The sequence below is a fragment of the Bos indicus genome, chromosome 29 (assembly GCF_029378745.1).
Source record: "Bos indicus isolate NIAB-ARS_2022 breed Sahiwal x Tharparkar chromosome 29, NIAB-ARS_B.indTharparkar_mat_pri_1.0, whole genome shotgun sequence".
NCBI lineage: Eukaryota > Metazoa > Chordata > Mammalia > Artiodactyla > Bovidae > Bos > Bos indicus.
The window spans coordinates 5,569,793-5,588,776 of record NC_091788.1 but is presented as its reverse complement, the minus strand read 5'-3'; the positions used below and the strand labels follow the sequence as shown (position 1 = coordinate 5,588,776).

At 43.7% G+C, this 18,984-nt stretch overlaps 1 protein-coding gene and 1 non-coding gene across 2 annotated transcripts; both read right to left on the bottom strand.

The window, feature by feature from the left end:
• Window positions 1-3,770: 3,770 nt before the first annotated feature.
• Window positions 3,771-7,095, bottom strand: LOC139180563 (PRAME family member 8-like). The gene is made up of 3 exons (XM_070782409.1): window positions 6,809-7,095; window positions 5,871-6,443; window positions 3,771-4,910 (listed from the first exon to the last, which is right to left on the bottom strand). Exons 1-3 carry the CDS (start codon window positions 7,093-7,095, stop codon window positions 4,358-4,360), a joined length of 1,413 nt encoding a protein of 470 aa, XP_070638510.1. The 3' UTR covers window positions 3,771-4,357.
• Window positions 7,096-15,657: 8,562 nt separating this feature from the next.
• On the bottom strand, window positions 15,658-15,766 carry LOC139180802 (U6 spliceosomal RNA). Its single transcript, XR_011565054.1, has one exon. It is a non-coding gene; the product is annotated as a U6 spliceosomal RNA (small nuclear RNA).
• Between the last annotated feature and the right edge of the window lie 3,218 nt (window positions 15,767-18,984).

The following is an 18,984-nucleotide window of genomic DNA, read 5'->3' as shown; positions in this document are numbered from 1 at the left end:
TGGTTTTCTAGGCCTAAGCCAAGCCTTCTCTGAAGGTGGACAGGTCAAAACCTCAGTGAGTGAAAGAGTGGTTCTGGACAGTTTGGAGCTGAGCATTCCTAAAGGGACATCATAAATGATCCCAACAATGGAAAGTAAAAGTTTCCTTTTCATATTTCTATTTTGAGAAACAGGTAAATTTAAATACATTACTCTGGGTGATATTAAGATAGCAAAATTGGGCTTCCCTGTGATTTAGTTGTAAAAAATCTGATTGCCAATGCAGGAGACATGGGTTTGATCCCTGATCTGGGACGATCCCGCATGACATGAGGCATATAAACCTGCTTGCCACAACTGTTGAGTCTGTGCTCTAAATCCTGGGAGCCGAAACTACTGAAAGTCAAGCACTCTAGAGTTTGCTCTGCAACAAGAGAAGCCACCTCCGTGAGAAGCCACCTCCGTGAGAAGCCTGCACACCACGACTAGAGAGCAGGCCCCTTGCTCCAGCTAGAGAAAAGCAGGAACAACAGTGAAGACCCAAGGCCACAAAAAGAAATGCAGTAAATTTCAAGGAAAAGAGAGAGGCTCAGAGGAGACACTGTTACCTTAGAGGCTGTTCTTTCCCAGAGAGTTGAGATCAGCACAGCACACTGAGGGTGGGCACTGCGGGCTCTTTGGGAACTTGGAATCAGAGAAGAAACGAACCTGCTTCAGTCCCCAATAACCCTGCCATCAGTAACCCTGCCGTCCAGAGGTTTTCTTTAAGTTGTGTTTTTTGTTGTTGTTGTTGTTCTCACTGAGGACACTTTCCAGATGGCTGTTTCTCCCTCCATTTTTCAGGGGTCTTAGAAGTCAAATAAATCATAATTTCACTGGCCACTTTTCTACTGCATTTAGATGATTATTGTTTCCTCAGACCTAGCTAAATCCACACAGATTCTGATCAAGTTGACACCGTTAGGCCCAGAAATAAAATTCTGCTATTTCTCTTCATAAATACCAACATCTTTTCTGCACTTAATACCGAAGCTCTTATGGTGTTAGCATACTACCTCGTTCAGGGATGACTCCCACTTTGAGATGCCTCATACAAGGATTTCTTTGAAGTTGAATGTCACATGCAAAGGGAGACCTTTTCTCCATCTATAAGAATTTTCCATGCCTCTCATGCACCCCAGTTATTTGATGCCTCAACAATTCTTATACACTTCTGACCACCAAGGTGAAGACTCCCTGAAGGGTGTTCTCTGTCTGAGTCACTTTGGGGAAGATTGCTTTCACCATATTTCTCTCATGACCTTTACTTAAAAAGCATTAAAATGGATTCTACTCATGACATTTTAAACATAAACATGATGAAAAAAATATATATGTGTGTGTAACTGAGTAACTTTGCCCTACAGTTAAGATGAGACACAATAATTTAACTAAAATTATTTTCAATTGTGTGTTTAAATTGTGTTTATTTTTAATTGTGTGTTTAAGTAAAAACACAATGATTTAACTATACTTCAGTAAAAACTTTTTTTAAAAAAACCTGGGACTTCTGAGGTGGTCCAGAGTTTAAGAATCTATCTTATAGTGCAGGGGATGCCAGTTCAATCCCTGGCCCAGGAATATGTCTCATGCCACAGGGCAACTAAGCCCATGAGCAGCAACCATGGGCCCATGTGTAGCAACGAGTTAAGCCTGTGGACTGGAGCCTGTGCTCCAAAACGAGAGACGCCACACAAGGAGAAGCCTGAGCCCTGCGATGAAGAGCAGCTGTGTGCACCACAGCTAGAGAAAGCTATGCAGCAAGGAAGACCTAGCACAGCCAGAACAAAATCAATCAATCAATCAGAAAATTAGTCTCTGAAGAAAGCTCATGGGCTGATATGGAGCTCTGCCACAGTGGCCAGATTCCAAGTTGGCCATTCTCGGGTATGCGGGAATCTGGGGGATATGCAGAAGGACCTTTCCTGCCTGAGCTGTCATCATTGTGCCAAAGAAAATCAGAGACAGACACGGGGTTAAGTGTTGAAGACAAATTTTATTCAGCATGATGACAATAGACTGCCAAATGGGCTTCTTTTGACATTCCTCCAGAATTTGGCTTCTCTAGCTCCCCTGTGGACTTGATGAATTACTGCCACCAGACCACAATTGATTTTCACTAATCATTATTTAATTTGTTCTAACTTGTTTTCAAATGGTTTATGTCTTGTGTCTCTCTTCGCTGTATTATGAATTTATAAATGTAACGGGCTATATAGCTTATAGCCCATCTACTTTATAAAATAGTGTCTCCTGCACTACCCAAGGGGAACCCATGCTTCTAACATAGTTAAATATCTTGAGGCTATCAATCACATTTAAAACCACATAGAGAATATTTGTAATAGTACATGTCTAGAAGAGGGAACAGGGAAAAATATTTTCTGCATCATTATAGACTAGTAAGACAGGAGATCCAGAGAATCATAAGAAATCTCAAAAATATACAAGCAACTCCTACAGCTCAACTTCAGAAAAATAAATGACCCAATCAAAAAATGGGCCAAAGATCTAAATAGACATTTCTCCAAAGAAGACATACAGATGGCTAACAAACACATGAAAAGATGCTCAACATCACTCATTATCAGAGAAATGCAAATCAAAACCACTATGAGGTACCATTTCACACCAGTCAGAATGGCTGCAATCCAAAAGTCTACAAGCAATAAATGCTGGAGAGGGTGTGGAGAAAAGGGAACCCTCTTACACTGTTGGTGGGAATGCAAACTAGTACAGCCACTATGGAGAACAGTGTGGAGATTCCTTAAAAAACTGGAAATAGAACTGCCTTATGATCCAGCAATCCCACTGCTGGGCATACACACTGAGGAAACCAGAAGGGAAAGAGACACGTGTACCCCAATGTTCATCGCAGCACTGTTTATAATAGCCAGGACATGGAAGCAACCTAGATGTCCATCAGCAGATGAATGGATAAGCAAGCTGTGGTACATATACACAATGGAGTATTAGTCAGCCATTAAAAAGAATACATTTGAATCAGTTCTAATGAGGTGGATGAAACTGGAGCCTATTATACAGAGTGAAGTAAGCCAGAAGGAAAAACACCAATACAGTATACTAACGCATATATATGGAATTTAGAAAGATGGTAACGATAACCCTGTATACGAGACAGCAAAAGAGACACTGACGTATAGAACAGTCTTATGGACTTTGTGGGAGAGGGAGAGGGTGGGAAGATTTGGGAGAATGGCATTGAAACATGTAAAATATCATGTATGAAACAAGATGCCAGTCCAGGTTCAATGCATGATACTGGATGCTTGGGGCTAGTGCACTGGGACGACCCTGAGGGATGGTATGGGGAGGGAGGAGGGAGGAGGCTTCAGGATGGGGAACACATGTATACGTGTGGTGGATTCATTTTGATATTTGGCAAAACTAATACAATTATGTAAAGTTTAAAAATAAAATAAAATTAATTTTAAAAAAAAGAAATATTTTATAATGAATCTGCAGCTGATTGAGGGAGACAGTAGGGAGCCGAGAATAAAAATGGCCAACTATAAGTTATATGGTGTAAAGACATTTTATTATACATCTTGTTATCTGATGTCAAAGCATGCTCTACTAGTCTTCCTCGATAGGGAAGAACAATAATAGGCATGGGAATAAAATAAAACTCTTATTGACATGACCTAGCCTTCAAAAGACATGCTTCTGAAATATACTTCTGGTATAAACATAACAAAACCATATTTCATGCCTGTATGATTTTAGTATTTTTCTCATAGGAATATGCATATAAGTACCCACTCTTGACAGGATGTGCTATTGAGGACCACTGAGTGTATTTCCTTTGCTATTTGTATTAACCACCAGAACTAAGTAAGGAAACCATGAAGAAAAAAGATAACTAGGGAATGATGGAGTTTCAGATCATACACAACAGAGGGCTTCCACTCCACAAGTAACTGGAGATCCATGAGATGTAAATACAGAAAGCAGAATAATATCATGGATGGCATTTATCATTTACACTGAAGGTCTCTTTATTTCTGATCATTTCTACAAGTGTGCATACAGAAATAACTGGAACATGTGTGTCTCAGACTGAATCTTCCAGGAACTCAGTTTCATATTTGACTCTATAAACACATATCTAAAAAAGTCACATCAATTCCTCAAGTCAACACTCCCTTTTCGAATCCTGCACCCCTGCTGGATCAGGTTTTTCAATCACACTGAGCTTATATCAGAAACCAGGGCTGTGTTTTCCCTTCATAATGGATGTATGACCTAGATTTCAGTTTTCAAGTGTCCAGAAGAAAGCTTCTGATAGAAGCAACCGACTACACAGTGTATTACAGAATTATGTGTTGGGAGTCAGATGACCACACATGTCATCACCACAGTAAGGACAGGGGCTGGGGCTAACCCAAATCTTCCTGGGACGTTCTAAGTATGTAAGGATCACCCTCAGCTTAGCCTTTATCTGAGCAAATCTTTCCCGGTGAAGGACACCCAGAGAGCTGTAACTCTCCCGAGGGGCTGGATAAAGCTCTAGATTTAAATCAGGGAGCCTGTCAGTATGATGCAGGACACTCTCCAGGACAGCCATGGAGATGAGGTTTCCACACATGGTGAGGACCCTAAGCTGGGAGCAGCAGCTCAGGGCAGGCAGAAAGCCCATGAGGTGGACGTCCGTGATACCACACAGGTTTAAGTCCAGTTCTTCCAGAGTGCCTGCAACTTTCTCCAGTAGAACTTGAAGGAGCTTGGGATTAAAGTCGGTCAGGGTGACGCCACTAAGATTCAGGCCCTTCAGCTGACAGATTTTTGGACACCAGGACAGATGGGTCAGGTCTGATTCTGTAAGCAGGCAGTTGGTGATTGAGATGTTGTCCAAGGGGGTCTTCAAGCACCTGGGGTGGAGGGGGGGAAGAAGCAATTAGATGAGGGAAAGCAAAGTAGCAGTTGAGTTCCAGAGGAGGACTCAATGATTGGCCCAAAGCTGATACAGTTCAAATTCCAGAATGTCCAGTCTCATTCTAGGCTGAGTCCTGCCATTTTCTTAGTGTGACTGGATCACATTCACATGATCTTGAAAGCCGTCTTTCCTCATCTGTCAAGCAGAGTACAGTACACTATTTCCTTAGCAGGATGAATAGACATAATGGAATGCACTAGAACATGATCAGAGGAGAGCATGACACAAAGTGTCCATCAGGGTGGACATCACTGAGTGTAAGTTCTGGGAGATGAGATAAAACATGCTTTTCATTTAGATCGCCACTCTGTGGGTGAGCTGCTGGTCATATACCTCTGGCCAGGTGAGGCTCTTGGCATACATGCAGAAAGGGGCTGCCGGTCTTTAGGGACTCCCAGCCCTATGACATCTACAAACTTTCTATCACTTTTTACATTCTTTTGGCTCTGCTTTGCTACCATCATCTCCAGAACCATGCATTTCCCATATATTAATTACCTTATATGCAGCAAAAGGCCACCTGTTACTGACTTGGACTTTAAAACAGGCTCCTTGTGGTCATGGGTTAGTGACCACAGAGTTTCTTTTCACAATGCTCAGGCTGATGTGATTTTCCCTCTTCAATGCCCCCTTCACTTACCTATACATAAATCTTCAGAACACAGAAATCTCTCCTCCAAGAAGAAATCACATACACCCTTGCACTAGATCTAGGCCCCCTAACTTGTGGGTTCCCAACATGGTGTCCCTTTCCAGAGCTGCTTTAACCGATTCCCCCTACCTGGATTCCTGTGCTTCTGTAATACTGGGTTTCATGGTGGAGCAGCAGATGAGACACTTCCCTTGATATTCTACCATTGTGTCCACTGTTAATCAGCTGCTGGCAGAGCCTCACCTGAGCATTTGGTCCAGACGGCCTTCAAGGAAGAATGGAGCTTCCATGCGGAGGTCCCGGAGGTTCTGCAGCCGGAGGATCTGAGAGGTCAATTGCAGAAGATCCTGATGGTCCTGCTCCTCAACAGCAGACCCACGAATGCAGGAGAGAATGAGACTCTGAACGTTGCTCATCTGACCCAGGAGAGGAGCAAACTGGGCCAGGGTGGACAGCTTCTGGGTGAAACTCAGTTTCACCATCTGTACACAGTCCAGCTTCACCATCCTGAGAACTGTCTTCATATTTTCCTTGGACATTGAAATAATCTTCATCTTCTTACAGCACAGGTGTATGGAGGCTTTTCTCTGCTCCACCCACCTGAAGAGGTAGGTAAGGAATTTCTCCAGGGGCTTTTTCGTAAGACAAAGTTCTATGTACACTTCTAAGGGAGTCAAGGGGTGCCTTTTCCTGGACATGTCCTCAGCCACTGGAACCAGCAGTGAGCTGGAGGGCATGTGGCCCTTGCCTCCAGACCACATGTTCCAGAAGTCCTGGCCGGTATTCCTTAAGTCCAGCACCCGCAGCTTGCCCCTCCTGTGGGGAAACAGCAGATGGGTGGGGTGAGATTATTCAAAATCCACACTGAATGAACCCACAGCCTGGATGGAATGTTCAGGCAACATTCCATCTCCCCATGTGTGCTCTTACTTCACAGTCCTGCTCTCACCTGCTGTTGTTTCTTTCCTTTCTTGCTCCCTCTCCCCCAGTTCTTTTTTCTCTTCCATCCTTCCTATTATATATTTGTAAGGGATTTCCCAAAGTGATCTAGCAATTCCTCTGAAAAAGCCTCTGAGCTTTTTCAGAAGCCTCTGGTCACCACTTGGTCATGCACTCTGCCTGGCACCATGTGTCTCTTCCAGGAATCCAAGACCCTGCCAGGCTCCCTGGATCTGACTCACCTGGGGTGAACCTTCTGGGCAAGCAGGACATCAAGGCCTTCCAGCACTGCTTGTAAGGTTCTTTGGTGAGGCTTTTGCATCAGGCTTCCCAGAGGCAGGCGGGCAAAGGGCCAGGCTGGCACCATAGCCTTCAGGGTCTCCCTGTGTCGGCCAAAGACGGCAGCCATGAAGAGTAGTGGGTAGAGCTCTGTGGGCAGAAACTCCAAAGTAAAGATGGCTAAGGGCTCGTCTCTCAGCAGGCCAATTGCTGCCAAGATCGCAAGTCTGGGAGGGTTGTGAACACTCATCCTGACTCTTCTCTGAATTGAATCCTGGGAAACTGCAAAGAGACAAGACATCCTTCTCAGAACAATCATAACCATCAGGGTAGTCTCTCTCCCCACACTTCAGAGAAATCAAATCAGGGCCACAGTCATTGCTCTGGCAATGATGAATCAGAATGGAAGACTTCGGTGTGTCTGGATTCCAGTCTGGGTTTGTGTCCCTAAGGCCAGAGCTCTCCCCATCCTGCCACTAGAGCGAGAATCTAACAAGTTGCAGGAAGGAAGAAAGCCAAATGGAGGCTCATCTGTTTCCATCCACTGCTTTCCTTAACGCATGTCCCTCTTGCACATCTGTACCAGGAGACTGAAAAAGCTGACTCTCTTTGTTTTTATGGTGGAAAAAAAAAAAAAGAATTATTGCTTAAAGCCCAAACTATGGGGACAGGAGTTCATGTAGAACACAGCTTCCATCCTCAGTTCCCTAAGTCAACTTAGCTGGGAAAGATTAAGGAGATACTTTAAAGGGAATGCCATTGTGTATAGAGCAAAAACCTTAAATGTCAAGAAACAGCATGTCAAACAGATGTCTTTAAAAAGAAAAACTGCTGGTTAAGACTTTTAAATAATATAAACCAAAGCACAAATCAAAATGTTTAGAATGGAAGCATGGTACTGGATGCTTGGTGCACTCTGACGACCCAGAGGGAGGGGAGGGGAGGGAGGAGGGAGGAGGGTTCAGGATGGGGAATGCGGGTATACCTGTGGTGGATTCATTTTGATATTTGGCAAAACTAATACAATATTGTAAAGTTTAAAAATAAAATAAAATTAAAAAAAAGAAATATTTAGAAGAAAAATCCAAATATATAGTGAATATACTTGATAAAGGAATGGAAAAGTAATAAATATTTGATAATAAAAAAAAGAAGAGCATCTAAATATGTACAGCAGATATTAACAGACATTGAGGAAGAAGCTGACAGCAGTACAATGATAGGAGGAGAATTTAATAACTCATTACACCAATGGGCACATCATCCAGACAGTACATGATGATTCCCATTGTACAGAGGAGCGACTGAAGCTTGGGTTGGTTACTGGTCTCGCCCATGGTGAAACAGCCTATATTTGGAATGGACAATGTCACACCCAGTTCTGCTCACCCCTAAAATGTCCACTTCTTCATTTCTGCAATGCTAGATCATAGAAGATTCCAGTTGGGCCAGATGGAAACCCTGGAGGATTAAAAAAAAAAAAAAAAAAAAGAATACTTTGAGGCAGAAAGACAGATTTAAATTTAACCTAAAGAAGAGAAAAAGGTAAACTCTCCATGCCATGTCAAACTGCATTATACCATTCATTGCATGCCTGCCATTGGCAGAACATCCCTCACTGAGGTTAACTCACCAGGTCTGATGTGGTCGGGGTAGGGATGCTGCTCAGACCTCAGACTTGATGGAGAACACAAGGAGTGACTCCAGAGCGAGAAGTTTCTGCGTCTATTCTTTGGTGCTGGGGCATTTTATGGAACTTTTTAAACCACATCTTCTCTCCTTTCAACTGCTAACTTCCAATCAGTAGGCATTACCTGATTGGATTCCAGAGCATCCCTCCATCCCTCAGGTTCATCCTGATTGGGTTACTGCCAGTCTCCAGATGAACTGATTGAGTCAGATCATCATTCATGAAAGAAAACGAATTGGGGGAGGGGGAATCTAGGACTTATTCAGTGATTCACTATATAAAATTGATTGAGTTTTGTTAATATGGCCACTGAAATAAAAAGATGCTTACTCCTTAGAAGAAAAGTTATGACCAACCTAGACAGCATATTAAAAAGTAGAGACATTATTTTGCATGAAATGTTCCCTTGGTATTTCTAATTTTCTTGAAGAGATCTCTAGTCTCTCATGCCCTATTATTTTCCTCTATTTCTTTGCATTTTTCACTTAAAATGGATTTCTTATCTCTCCTTGCTCTTTTCTGGAACTCTGCATTCAGATGTATATTTTTCCTTTTCTCCTTTGCCTTTCAGTTCTCTCTCTCTTTTTTTTTTTTTTTTCCAGCTATTTTTAAGGCCTCCTCAGACAACCATTTTGCCTTTTAGCATTTCTTTTCTTGGGGATGGTTTTGATCACCACCTCCTGTACAATGTTACAAACCTCTGTCCACAGTTCTTCAAGCACTTTATCTATCATATCTATTCCCTTGAATGTATTTGTCACTTCCACTGTATAATCATGAGTCTTCCCTGATAGCTCAGTTAGTACAGAGTCTGTATGCAATGCAGGAGACCCAGTTCCATTCCTGGGTCCGGAAGATCCACTAGAGAAGGGATGGGCTATCCACTCCAGTGTTCTTGGGCTTCCCTTGTGGCTCAGCTGGTAAAGAAATTACCTGAAATGTGGAAGATCTGGGCTTGATCTCTGTGTTGGGAAGATACCCTGGAGAAGTGAAAGGCTCCCCACTCCATTACTCTGGCCTGGACAATTCCATTGACTGTATTGTCCATGGGTCTCAAAGAATCGGACACAACTGAGTGACTTTCACTTTTTTGATTTAGGTTAGACCTGAATGGCCTAGTGGTTTTCCCTACATTCTTCAATTTGAGTCTGAATTCGGCAAGAAGTTCATGATCTGGCCACAGTCAACTCCCAGACTTGTTTTTGCTGGCTATATAGAGTTTATCCAATTTTGACCACAAGGAATATAATCAACCTGTTTTGGTATTGACTATCTGGTGATATCCATGTGTAGAGTCTTCTCTTGGGTTAATGGAAAGGGTGTTTGCTATGACAGGTGTCTTCTTTTCACAACACGCTGTTAGCCTCTGCCTGCTTCATTTTGTACTGCAAGGTCAAACTTGTCTGTTACTCTTGACTTCCTACATTTTCATTCTAGCCCCCTATGATGAAAAGGTCATCTTTTTTTGTTTTTAGATCTAGAAGGTCACATAGGTCCTTATACAACCGTTCAACTTCAGCTTTCAGCGTTAGTGGTTGGGGCATCAATTCAGTTCCGTCACTCAGTCGTGTCTGACTCTTTGTGACCCCATGGACCACAGCCAGGTTTCCCTGTCCATCACCAACCCCTGGAGCTTTCTCAAACTTATGTCAATCACTGGACATGTCCATGGTTGGGGCATAGACTTGGATTATTTTAATGTTGAATGATTTGCCTTGGAAAAGAGCCGAGATCATTCTGTCATTTTTGAGACTATACCCAAGTACTGCATTTCAGACTCTTTTGTTGACTATGAAGGCTACTACATTTCTTCAAAGAGATTCTTTCCCATAGTAGTAGATATAATGGTCATCTGAATTAAATTCGCCCATTCCTGTCATAGCTGAAGGGATGAGAAGGACTCCTCCAATTGTCAGATCACATAAATGTTGGAAAAGGCTGTGATGTTAGTGCAAATGTGGAAATTTCAAAATTCAAGGTGCTGATGTTCCTCTGGGATCACAGTTACTATGAGATCAAAAAGAAGAATGTTTTAAAGTTTAAATGAATTTTCTGAAAATAACTCAAGGCCTGATATGGAAGCTAAAATAGTGGTCAGACTCCAAATTGGTCATTCTTGAGTATGTGGGAATCTAGGGGATACTTGTAGAACGCTTCCTGCCTGAGCACTAATCAGCTGAGGGAATTGTTTCCAAGGAAAATCAGACACAGAAACAGGTGTAAGTGGCTACATCAAATTTTATTTAGGACAATGATAATACAGATAAGGATAGCTTAGCATCTCAGGTCATCCAACTTCAACAGATACAGGTGGTAGGGACTCACAATTCAGAAGCAGTGTGTTTCTTGGCTGGTAATTTCCTATGAGGAGGAATCAGGTCTGCAAAGGATCTTGGCTGAACCAAACTAGTAGATTTTTTGCTGAGGGCAGCCCAGATGAACTGGATACTAATAGTGGGCAGTGAGGAAGTTTGATCAGATTCTTGGGGAGACCAGATATCAAGATCAGATCAGATCAGTCGCTCAGTCATGTCCAACTCTTTGTGACCCCATGAATCACAGCACGCCAGGCCTCCCTGTCCATCACCAACTCCTGGAGTTCATTCAGACTCACGTCCATCAAGTCAGTAATGCCATCCAGCCATCTCATCCTCTGTCGTCCTCTTCTCCTCTTGCCCCCAATCCCTCCCAACATCAGAGTCTTTTCCAATGAGTCAACTCTTCGCATGAGGTGGCCAAAGTACTGGAGTTTCAGCTTTAGCATCATTTCTTCCAAAGAAATCCCAGGGCTGATCTCCTACAGAATGGACTGGTTGGATCTCTTTGCATTCCAAGGGACTCTCAAGAGTCTTTTCCAACACCACAGTTCAAAAGCATTAATTCTTCGGCGCTCAGCCTTCTTCACAGTCCAACTCTCACATCCATACATGACCACAGGAAAAACCATAGAACTAACATCCAAAAAAGATGTCCTTTTCATTATAGGGGACTGGAATGCAAAAGTAGGAAGTCAAGAAACACCTGGAGTAACGGGCAAATTTGGCCTTGGAATACGCAATGAAGCAGGGCAAAGACTAATAGAATTTTGCTAAGAAAATGCACTGGTCATAACAAACACCCTCTTCCAACAACACAAGAGAAGACTCTATATATGGACATCACCAGATGGTCAATACCATAATCAGATTGATTATATTCTTTGTAGCCAAAGATGGAGAAGCTCTATACAGTCAGCAAAAACAAGACCAGGAGCTGACTGTGGCTCAGACCATGAACTCCTTATTGCCAAATTCAGACTTAAATTGAAGAAAGTAGGGAAAACCACTAGACCATTCAGGTATGACCTAAATCAAATCCTTTATGATTATACAGATATCAAGAGTGGGTTTTTTTGCTGAACGGACTTAGAATAATTATTCAAACTGGATTTTACAAGGAAGCCGTCTGATAATTCGAGGAGAAGGATCACGAGCCTGAATAAATTTTGGTGAAACAATGCTTTCCCTGCCTCACTTGTGTAACCCAGTGAGCAGGTGCATCTAGCGGGGACTTGGTAGACATTCTCCCTCAGTTCCACTTGCCATCTCCTCCTACACTTTCCTTTGGAGACAATTATTTCACTTGCCATGTCAGTAAACAAAGGTTATTGCAGCCCAAAGGCCGTCATCCACTGCAGCCCCAAGACAGTGTGCCCTGAGGGCAGTTCAAGGAGGAGAAGAAGGTCGGTGTCCTGAGGTGGTACCATGAATGTCACATGGATGACTTCAATAAGACCAGACTCCTGCCTCTTTCCATACAGAGAAAAAGAAAAAGAAAAAATTCTCTGGTGGTCCAGTGATTAAGAATCCACCAGTCAGTGCAAGGGATACAGGTTAGATCCCTGGTCTGGGAAAATCCCACAGGCTGCAGAGCAACTAAGCCCAAGCCCCACAAGCACCGGACTGGGGCCTGGGAGCCCTGACTACTGAAGCACACACACCCTGGCACCATGCTCTGCAACGAGAGAAGCCACCAAAATGAGAAACCAGTGCATTTCTACTAGAGAGTGGCCCCTGCTCACCACAACAAGAGAAAGGCTGTGCATAGCAAGGAAGACCCAGAACAGCCAAAATAAGTAAATTTTAAAATTAGAGAAGTAAATAAATAAAATTTAAAATGCATGAAAATTAGTGAGATTATCATTTTTATCATGTGCAATAATTCTTTGATATTTTCTGATTTTTTTAACACCAAATGATCTTATATACTGTAAGGTAAGGTAAGTCACCTCAGTCATGTCTGACTCTATGCGACCCATCAGGCTCTCCTTATAACTTTTTTTTCCTCCTTATAACTTTTGAACAGTTCCTTCGAGCTATCTGAGAAGCCACCTTTCTGCCTATAATCTGTAGTCACCAAATAAAACATACTTCTCACCTTTTAGGTTGTGTATTTGTCATTTGATATGCTCTTCCGAGACCTTTTCCCAACACACATGTCCTGGCCCCACTCACCTGAGTTCCAGGAGTTACATGGAAACTGCCAATGAAAACATTAGCCACTCCCTGAAAGTAGAGAGAGATTTTATTTGGTAGCAGTGTTTAGGACCCAAGCCCAGGAGACAGAATCTCAGTTGCTCTGAGAAAACTGCTCCAAGAAGGCAGGAGGGGGAGTCATGTGATAAAATTTGTAAAAAGGGAGAGGGTAGTCTGAACATCAAAGATTGTTGTTGTTCAGTCACTCCGTCTGACTTTGCGATTCCAGGGGCTGCTGTAAGAAAAATCAGATTTCAAGTGAAGGAATTTAGCATACTGCATATGGGAAGATGCAAGCCTCTGGGCTCACTGAATTCATTCCTTTCATATGCACCTCAGCTCTCTGGGGCCAAATCCTGTTCCCTTGTTCAACTTAAGGAGTGGTAGATGCCCCAGATGGCTGCTTCTTTCACCCTCTGAGCTCCTCAGAGATCACCATGGGGAGCAGTGACATCTGTTGGATTGGAGGTCTGGGAGCCCTCATTCACATTTGGATGCCAGAAATCTCTGGTGACTGTGTCATTTCTTGTTTATTGAAATGGCAAGACATATCTTCATTTCATAAAACTTTCTGTACCTTCTATTCAATAATATTGTGAACCAAAAACTGCTCTAAATATAATGTCTACATCCTAAAGGAAATCAGTCCTGAATATTCATTGGAAGGACTGATGCTGAGGCTGAAACACTAATACTCTGGCCACCTGATGCAAAGAACTGACTCATCTGAAAAGACCCTGATGCTGAGAAAGATTGAAGGCAGGAGAAGGGGACCACAGAAGATAAGATGGTTGGATGGCATCACCGACTCAACAGACATGAGTTTGAGGAATCTCCGGGAATTAGTGATAGACAGGGAGGCCTGGTGTGCTGCAGGCCGTGGGCTCACAAAGGGTTGGACACGACTGAGCAACTGAACTGAACTGAACTATTAAAAATATCCTTGGAAATCTTTCGACTCAAAATTTTATTGATCTACATATTTTTTTAAAGAAACAATTCTTGTTCATTTATGGTTAAAATCAGTTTTTAAATCACATTTGTTTTTTGAGTTTTCTAAGCAAGTACAATATTTTTAAATTACCCACATGACTTCTTAAAAATAGTATATTGCCTCAATTAACTTTAGAGTGTTTTCTATATAAACCACTGTGCAAATATTTATACTCAATGATATTACCGGAAGACACAATTTTTTAAATATGTATTTATTTAATTATTTGGCTGCCCTGGGTCTTAGTCATGCACACACGATCTTTGATCTTCCTTGTGACCCTCTGTGTGGGTATTGTGTGTGTGTGTATGCCTGTATATGTTCAGTTTGCTCCAACTCTTTGTGACCCCATGAACGGTAGCCCACCAGGCTCCTCTGTCCATGGAATTTTCTAGGCAGGAGTACTGGAGTAGGGTATCATTTCCTTCTCCAGGGGTTCTTCCCGACCCAGGGATAGAACCCATGTCTTCTGTGTCTCCTGCATTGGCAGGCAAATTCTTTGCCACTGGGCCACCTGGGAAATCGGAGTGATCATTCAGTTGTGGCATGCAAATACTTAGTTTCAGGATATGAAATCTAGTTTCTTGACCAGAGATTGAACCAGGGCCCACTGTGCTGGGAGCATGGAGTCATACCCACAGTATCACCAGGGAAGTTCCAGGACAGCAAGGTTTATTGAAAATTCTAAAGTATACAGTCCTGATTACAAAACGGATTTTTATTGTGAGGTGCTGTGGCCAGGGAAGCAGGTAGGGATTGAAAGTGGTTGATGCACAGTTTGGGGAAAAGAAACTAGAGACAGAATTAAAGTTTCAAAGATGGAACTGGGGGACTCAAGACTTCTTGGATCAAGAGCCCTATTCTTTGGGGCCAGGTCACTTTTTTTTAGTGTCTCAGCACACAGAAAGTGTCTGTTGTGCTATGATAAAATCAGTCCTGTGTCCCTAATCACATCTCCCATTGCTATATTTTGCTTTTATTCTTTTCCCATGGGGTTTTTCTCATGGCTTAGCCAGAGCAACAGGTGGCTGACTATTAACCCCTGCACTCTGGTCTGATCTACAAGCAGCTGGCCTAGAGACCTGAGGCTCAGAATGTCTATCACTGAAGATGAATCCAGTCTTTCCTACTCCCTCCCATCCCCTGCCCCCACCCTCACCCCCACCCCCGCACTGGCTACTGGAACAGTCTGGATGAATCCTGACTCATTGGTAAGCACATGTAATATATGAGTCCAGTTTCAGCATCCAGGTTTTTCTTTCCTCTGTTGTAAACAACAGTGGTTGAGTTCAAGGGATGAAGACTCATGCTACTCATGAGGAGGGAAAAGACTGTAAAAAAAAAAAAAAAATGTGAAGTGCTTACATAATAATGAGCTCTTGTTCAACAACTCCAGAGCCCAGCCCTCAACAGGCAATATCTCATTTTGTGAAAGTCACTCAGTCATGTCTGACTCTTTGTGACCCCATGCACTATACAGTCCATGGAATTCTCCAGGGCAGAATACTGGAGAGGTTAGCCTTTCTGTTCTCCAGGGGATCTTCCCAACCCAGGGATTGAACCCATCTGAATTGCAGATGGATTATTTACCAGCTGAGGCTCCAGGGAAGCCTAAAAAATATGGAATGCTTCATGAATTTGTGTGTCATCCTTGTGCAGGGGCCATGACAAACTGCTCTGTATTGTTACAATTTCAGTATATGTGCTGCCAAAGTGAGAGCAAATATCTCATTGGATCCTACTAAAAATCCCATAAACTGTACGTGCATCATTATATTCACTGTGGGGGAACCAAAGATCTGCCTAAGGTCCTCTAAGCCCTATATCCCCTTCCATCAGTTCAGAAACAACTGCAGCCTCTGAATCCTTAGCAAGGAAACTTTTTATTTGTCTCCATTAGTTTAGACACACTGTGAGGGTTAAATTTATGTGTCAACCTCACTGTGAGTTGAGATGCCCAGATCACAGGTCAAAGATTAACACTAGGACAATCTGCAAGGGAACTCCTGGGAGAGATTAGCATTGAAATCAGTAATTGAGTCAAGACATCAGCCCTCACCAGTGTGGGTGGGCATCACTTTATCATCTGGGGGCTTGGATGGAACAAAGGCAACTGTTCGCCTTCTCTCTCTTCTTGGCCATGAATACTGGAGCTTCTAGCTCTTGAACCTGGAAACTCCAGTACATACACAAGTGGCTCCCTGGTTCTCAGATCTTTAGTTTTGACTTAGAGCTACACCATCACTTCCACTGCTATCCAACCTTAAGATTAGGTCTGAATTATACCATTAAGATTATGTCTGAATTATACCATTAAGTCAGAGAAGGCAATGGCACCCCACTCTAGTACTTTTGCCTAGAAAATCCCATGGATGGAGGAGCCTGATAGGCTGCAGTCCATGGGGTCTCGAAGAGTCGGACACGAGTGAGCGACTTCACTTTCACTTTTCACTTTCGTGCATTGGAGAAGGAAATGGCAACCCACTCCGGTGTTCTTGCCTGGAGAATCCCAGGGACGGGGAAGCCTGGTGGCCTGCCGTCTATGGTGTTGCGCAGAGTCGGACACGACTGAAGGGACTTAGCAGCAGTAGCAGGATACCATTAAGAACAGAGCGCGGGTGGCTGCGGCGGCCCACAGAGCGTGGCGGAGAGAAGCTACCCCGACGTCTGAGGTCAGGGGAAGAAGCCAGGAGGACCCCCATGCAAAGGGGCGGCGACCAAGAGGAGCTACCCCAAGTCCGAGGTCAGGGGCGGCGGCCGAGAATGCCAGGCTGCGACACTGCAGGAGCAGCCGAGAGGACTTACCCTGCGTCCGAGGTCAGGGGCAGCGGCCGGGAGGAGCTACCTCACATCGAGGTCAGAGGCGGCGGCCGGGAGGAGCTACCCCAACTCCGAGGTCAGGGGCAGCGGCCAAGAATGCCAAGCTGCGACAGTGCAAAAGCGGAGAGGAGCTACAGCCACACGAGGCCAGGGGTGGCGGCAGGGAGGAGCTACCCCCATGCCCAAGGCCATGGGCGGCGGGAGGGAGGAGCAACCCCACGTCCAAGGAGTGGTGGCTGCGCAGGCCCAGGAGGGCCTAGAGGAGCTATTCCACGTCAAGGTCAGGAGGGGCGGTGGTGAGGAGATACTCCTCGTTTTAGAAAAGGCAGAGGAACCAGAGACCAAATTGCCAACATCCGCTGGATCATGGAAAAAGCAAGAGAGTTCCAGAAAAACATTTATTTCTGCTTTATTGACTATGCCAAAGTTTTTGACTGTGTGGATCACAGTAAACTGTGGACAATTATGAAAGTGATGGGGATAACAGACCACATGACCTACCTCTTGAGAAATCTGTATGCAGGTCAAGAAGCAACAGTTAAAACTAGACATGGAACAACAGACTGGTCCCAAATAGGAAAAGGAGTACATCAAGGCTGTATATTGTCACCCTGCTTATTTAAATTCTATGCAGAGTACATCGTGAGAAACGCTGGACTGGAAGAAACACAAGCTGGAATCAAGATTGCCAGGAGAAATATCAATAACCTCAGATATACAGTTAACATCACCCTTATGGCAGAAAGTGAAGAGGAACTAAAAAGCCTCTTGATGAAAGTGAAAGTGGAGAGTGAAAAAGTTGGCTTAAAGCTCAACATTCAGAAAACGAAGATCATGGCATCCGGTCCCATCACTTCATGGGAAATACATGGGGAAACACTAGAAACAGTGTCAGACTTTATTTTTGGGGGCTCCAAAATCACTGCAGATGGTGACTGCAGCCATGAAATTAAAAGACACTTACTCTTTGGAAGGAAAGTTATGACCAACCTAGATAGCATATTCAAAAGCAGAGACATTACTTTGCCAACAAAGGTTCGTCTAGTCAAGGCTATGGTTTTTCCTGTGGTCGTGTATGGATATAGAGTTGGACTGTGAAGAAAGCTGAGTGCCGAAGAATTGATGCTTTTCAACTGTGGTGTTGGAGAATCGTTACCCATTCCAATCTTCTTCTCTGGAGAATCCCATGAACAGAAGAGGCTACTCTTTAGGGATCTTAAAGAGTTGGACACAATGGAATGACTAAGCACGCATGTGCACACGCACACAGAACAATATATCATGGAGGACAGCAGTTGGTTTTCCATGAGCGTCTCTTTATTTACTTATCTTTTAATTCATTTTTATTGAGTAGATTTGCATTACAATGTCATGTTAGTTTGTTGCTTAACAATGAAATAAGTCATATCGATCTGTTTATCCACTCTTGTTTTAGATTTCCTTCCTGTTTAGATCACCAAGAAGATAACTTTCTTCCTGACAGTTTCTTTACAACTATCTTCCGAAGGATAATTGCAACATGTGGGTGTCCAGCACATATTCAGGTGTCATATGAGATTCTAGAAGCACATGTCCATGCCAGTCCGACCCCTCCCAGAGTCTACATTTCCACAGCAACCCCCACCCCTGAGGATCGCTGTTCCTTTTCACATCCACATTGAGCACATGTCTGAAACCATGCTGTTTTCCCTCCATGATATCCCCATGTTTTAGATTTCAGTTTCCAAGCACACAGAAGAAAGCTCCTGATGGAGCCAGTGCTCTAGGCAGGGGCAGTATACCTGTGTAAAATGGGCAACCGGTGATGCCCTCACCACAGGGAGGATGGGGTTGAAGCTAAGCCACAGGCCCTGGGACATCCTGAGGCTCTCAGAATCTCCAACAGCTGAGCCCGAAGCTCGGCAAGTCTCGCTTCCAGGAAAATACCCTGAGGTCTGTCACTCTCCTGAGGGGCAGGATGATGCTCTTGCATTAAACCGGGCAGCCCAGTGGGCTGTCGGACCAGCTTCTCCATGACAGCCTGGACAGGAGGTTTCCCACCCAGACTGAAGTGCCTGAGCTGGGAGCAGTGGCTCAGGGCAGACAAGATGGCCTCCACCTGGGAGTACTTGATCCCACATA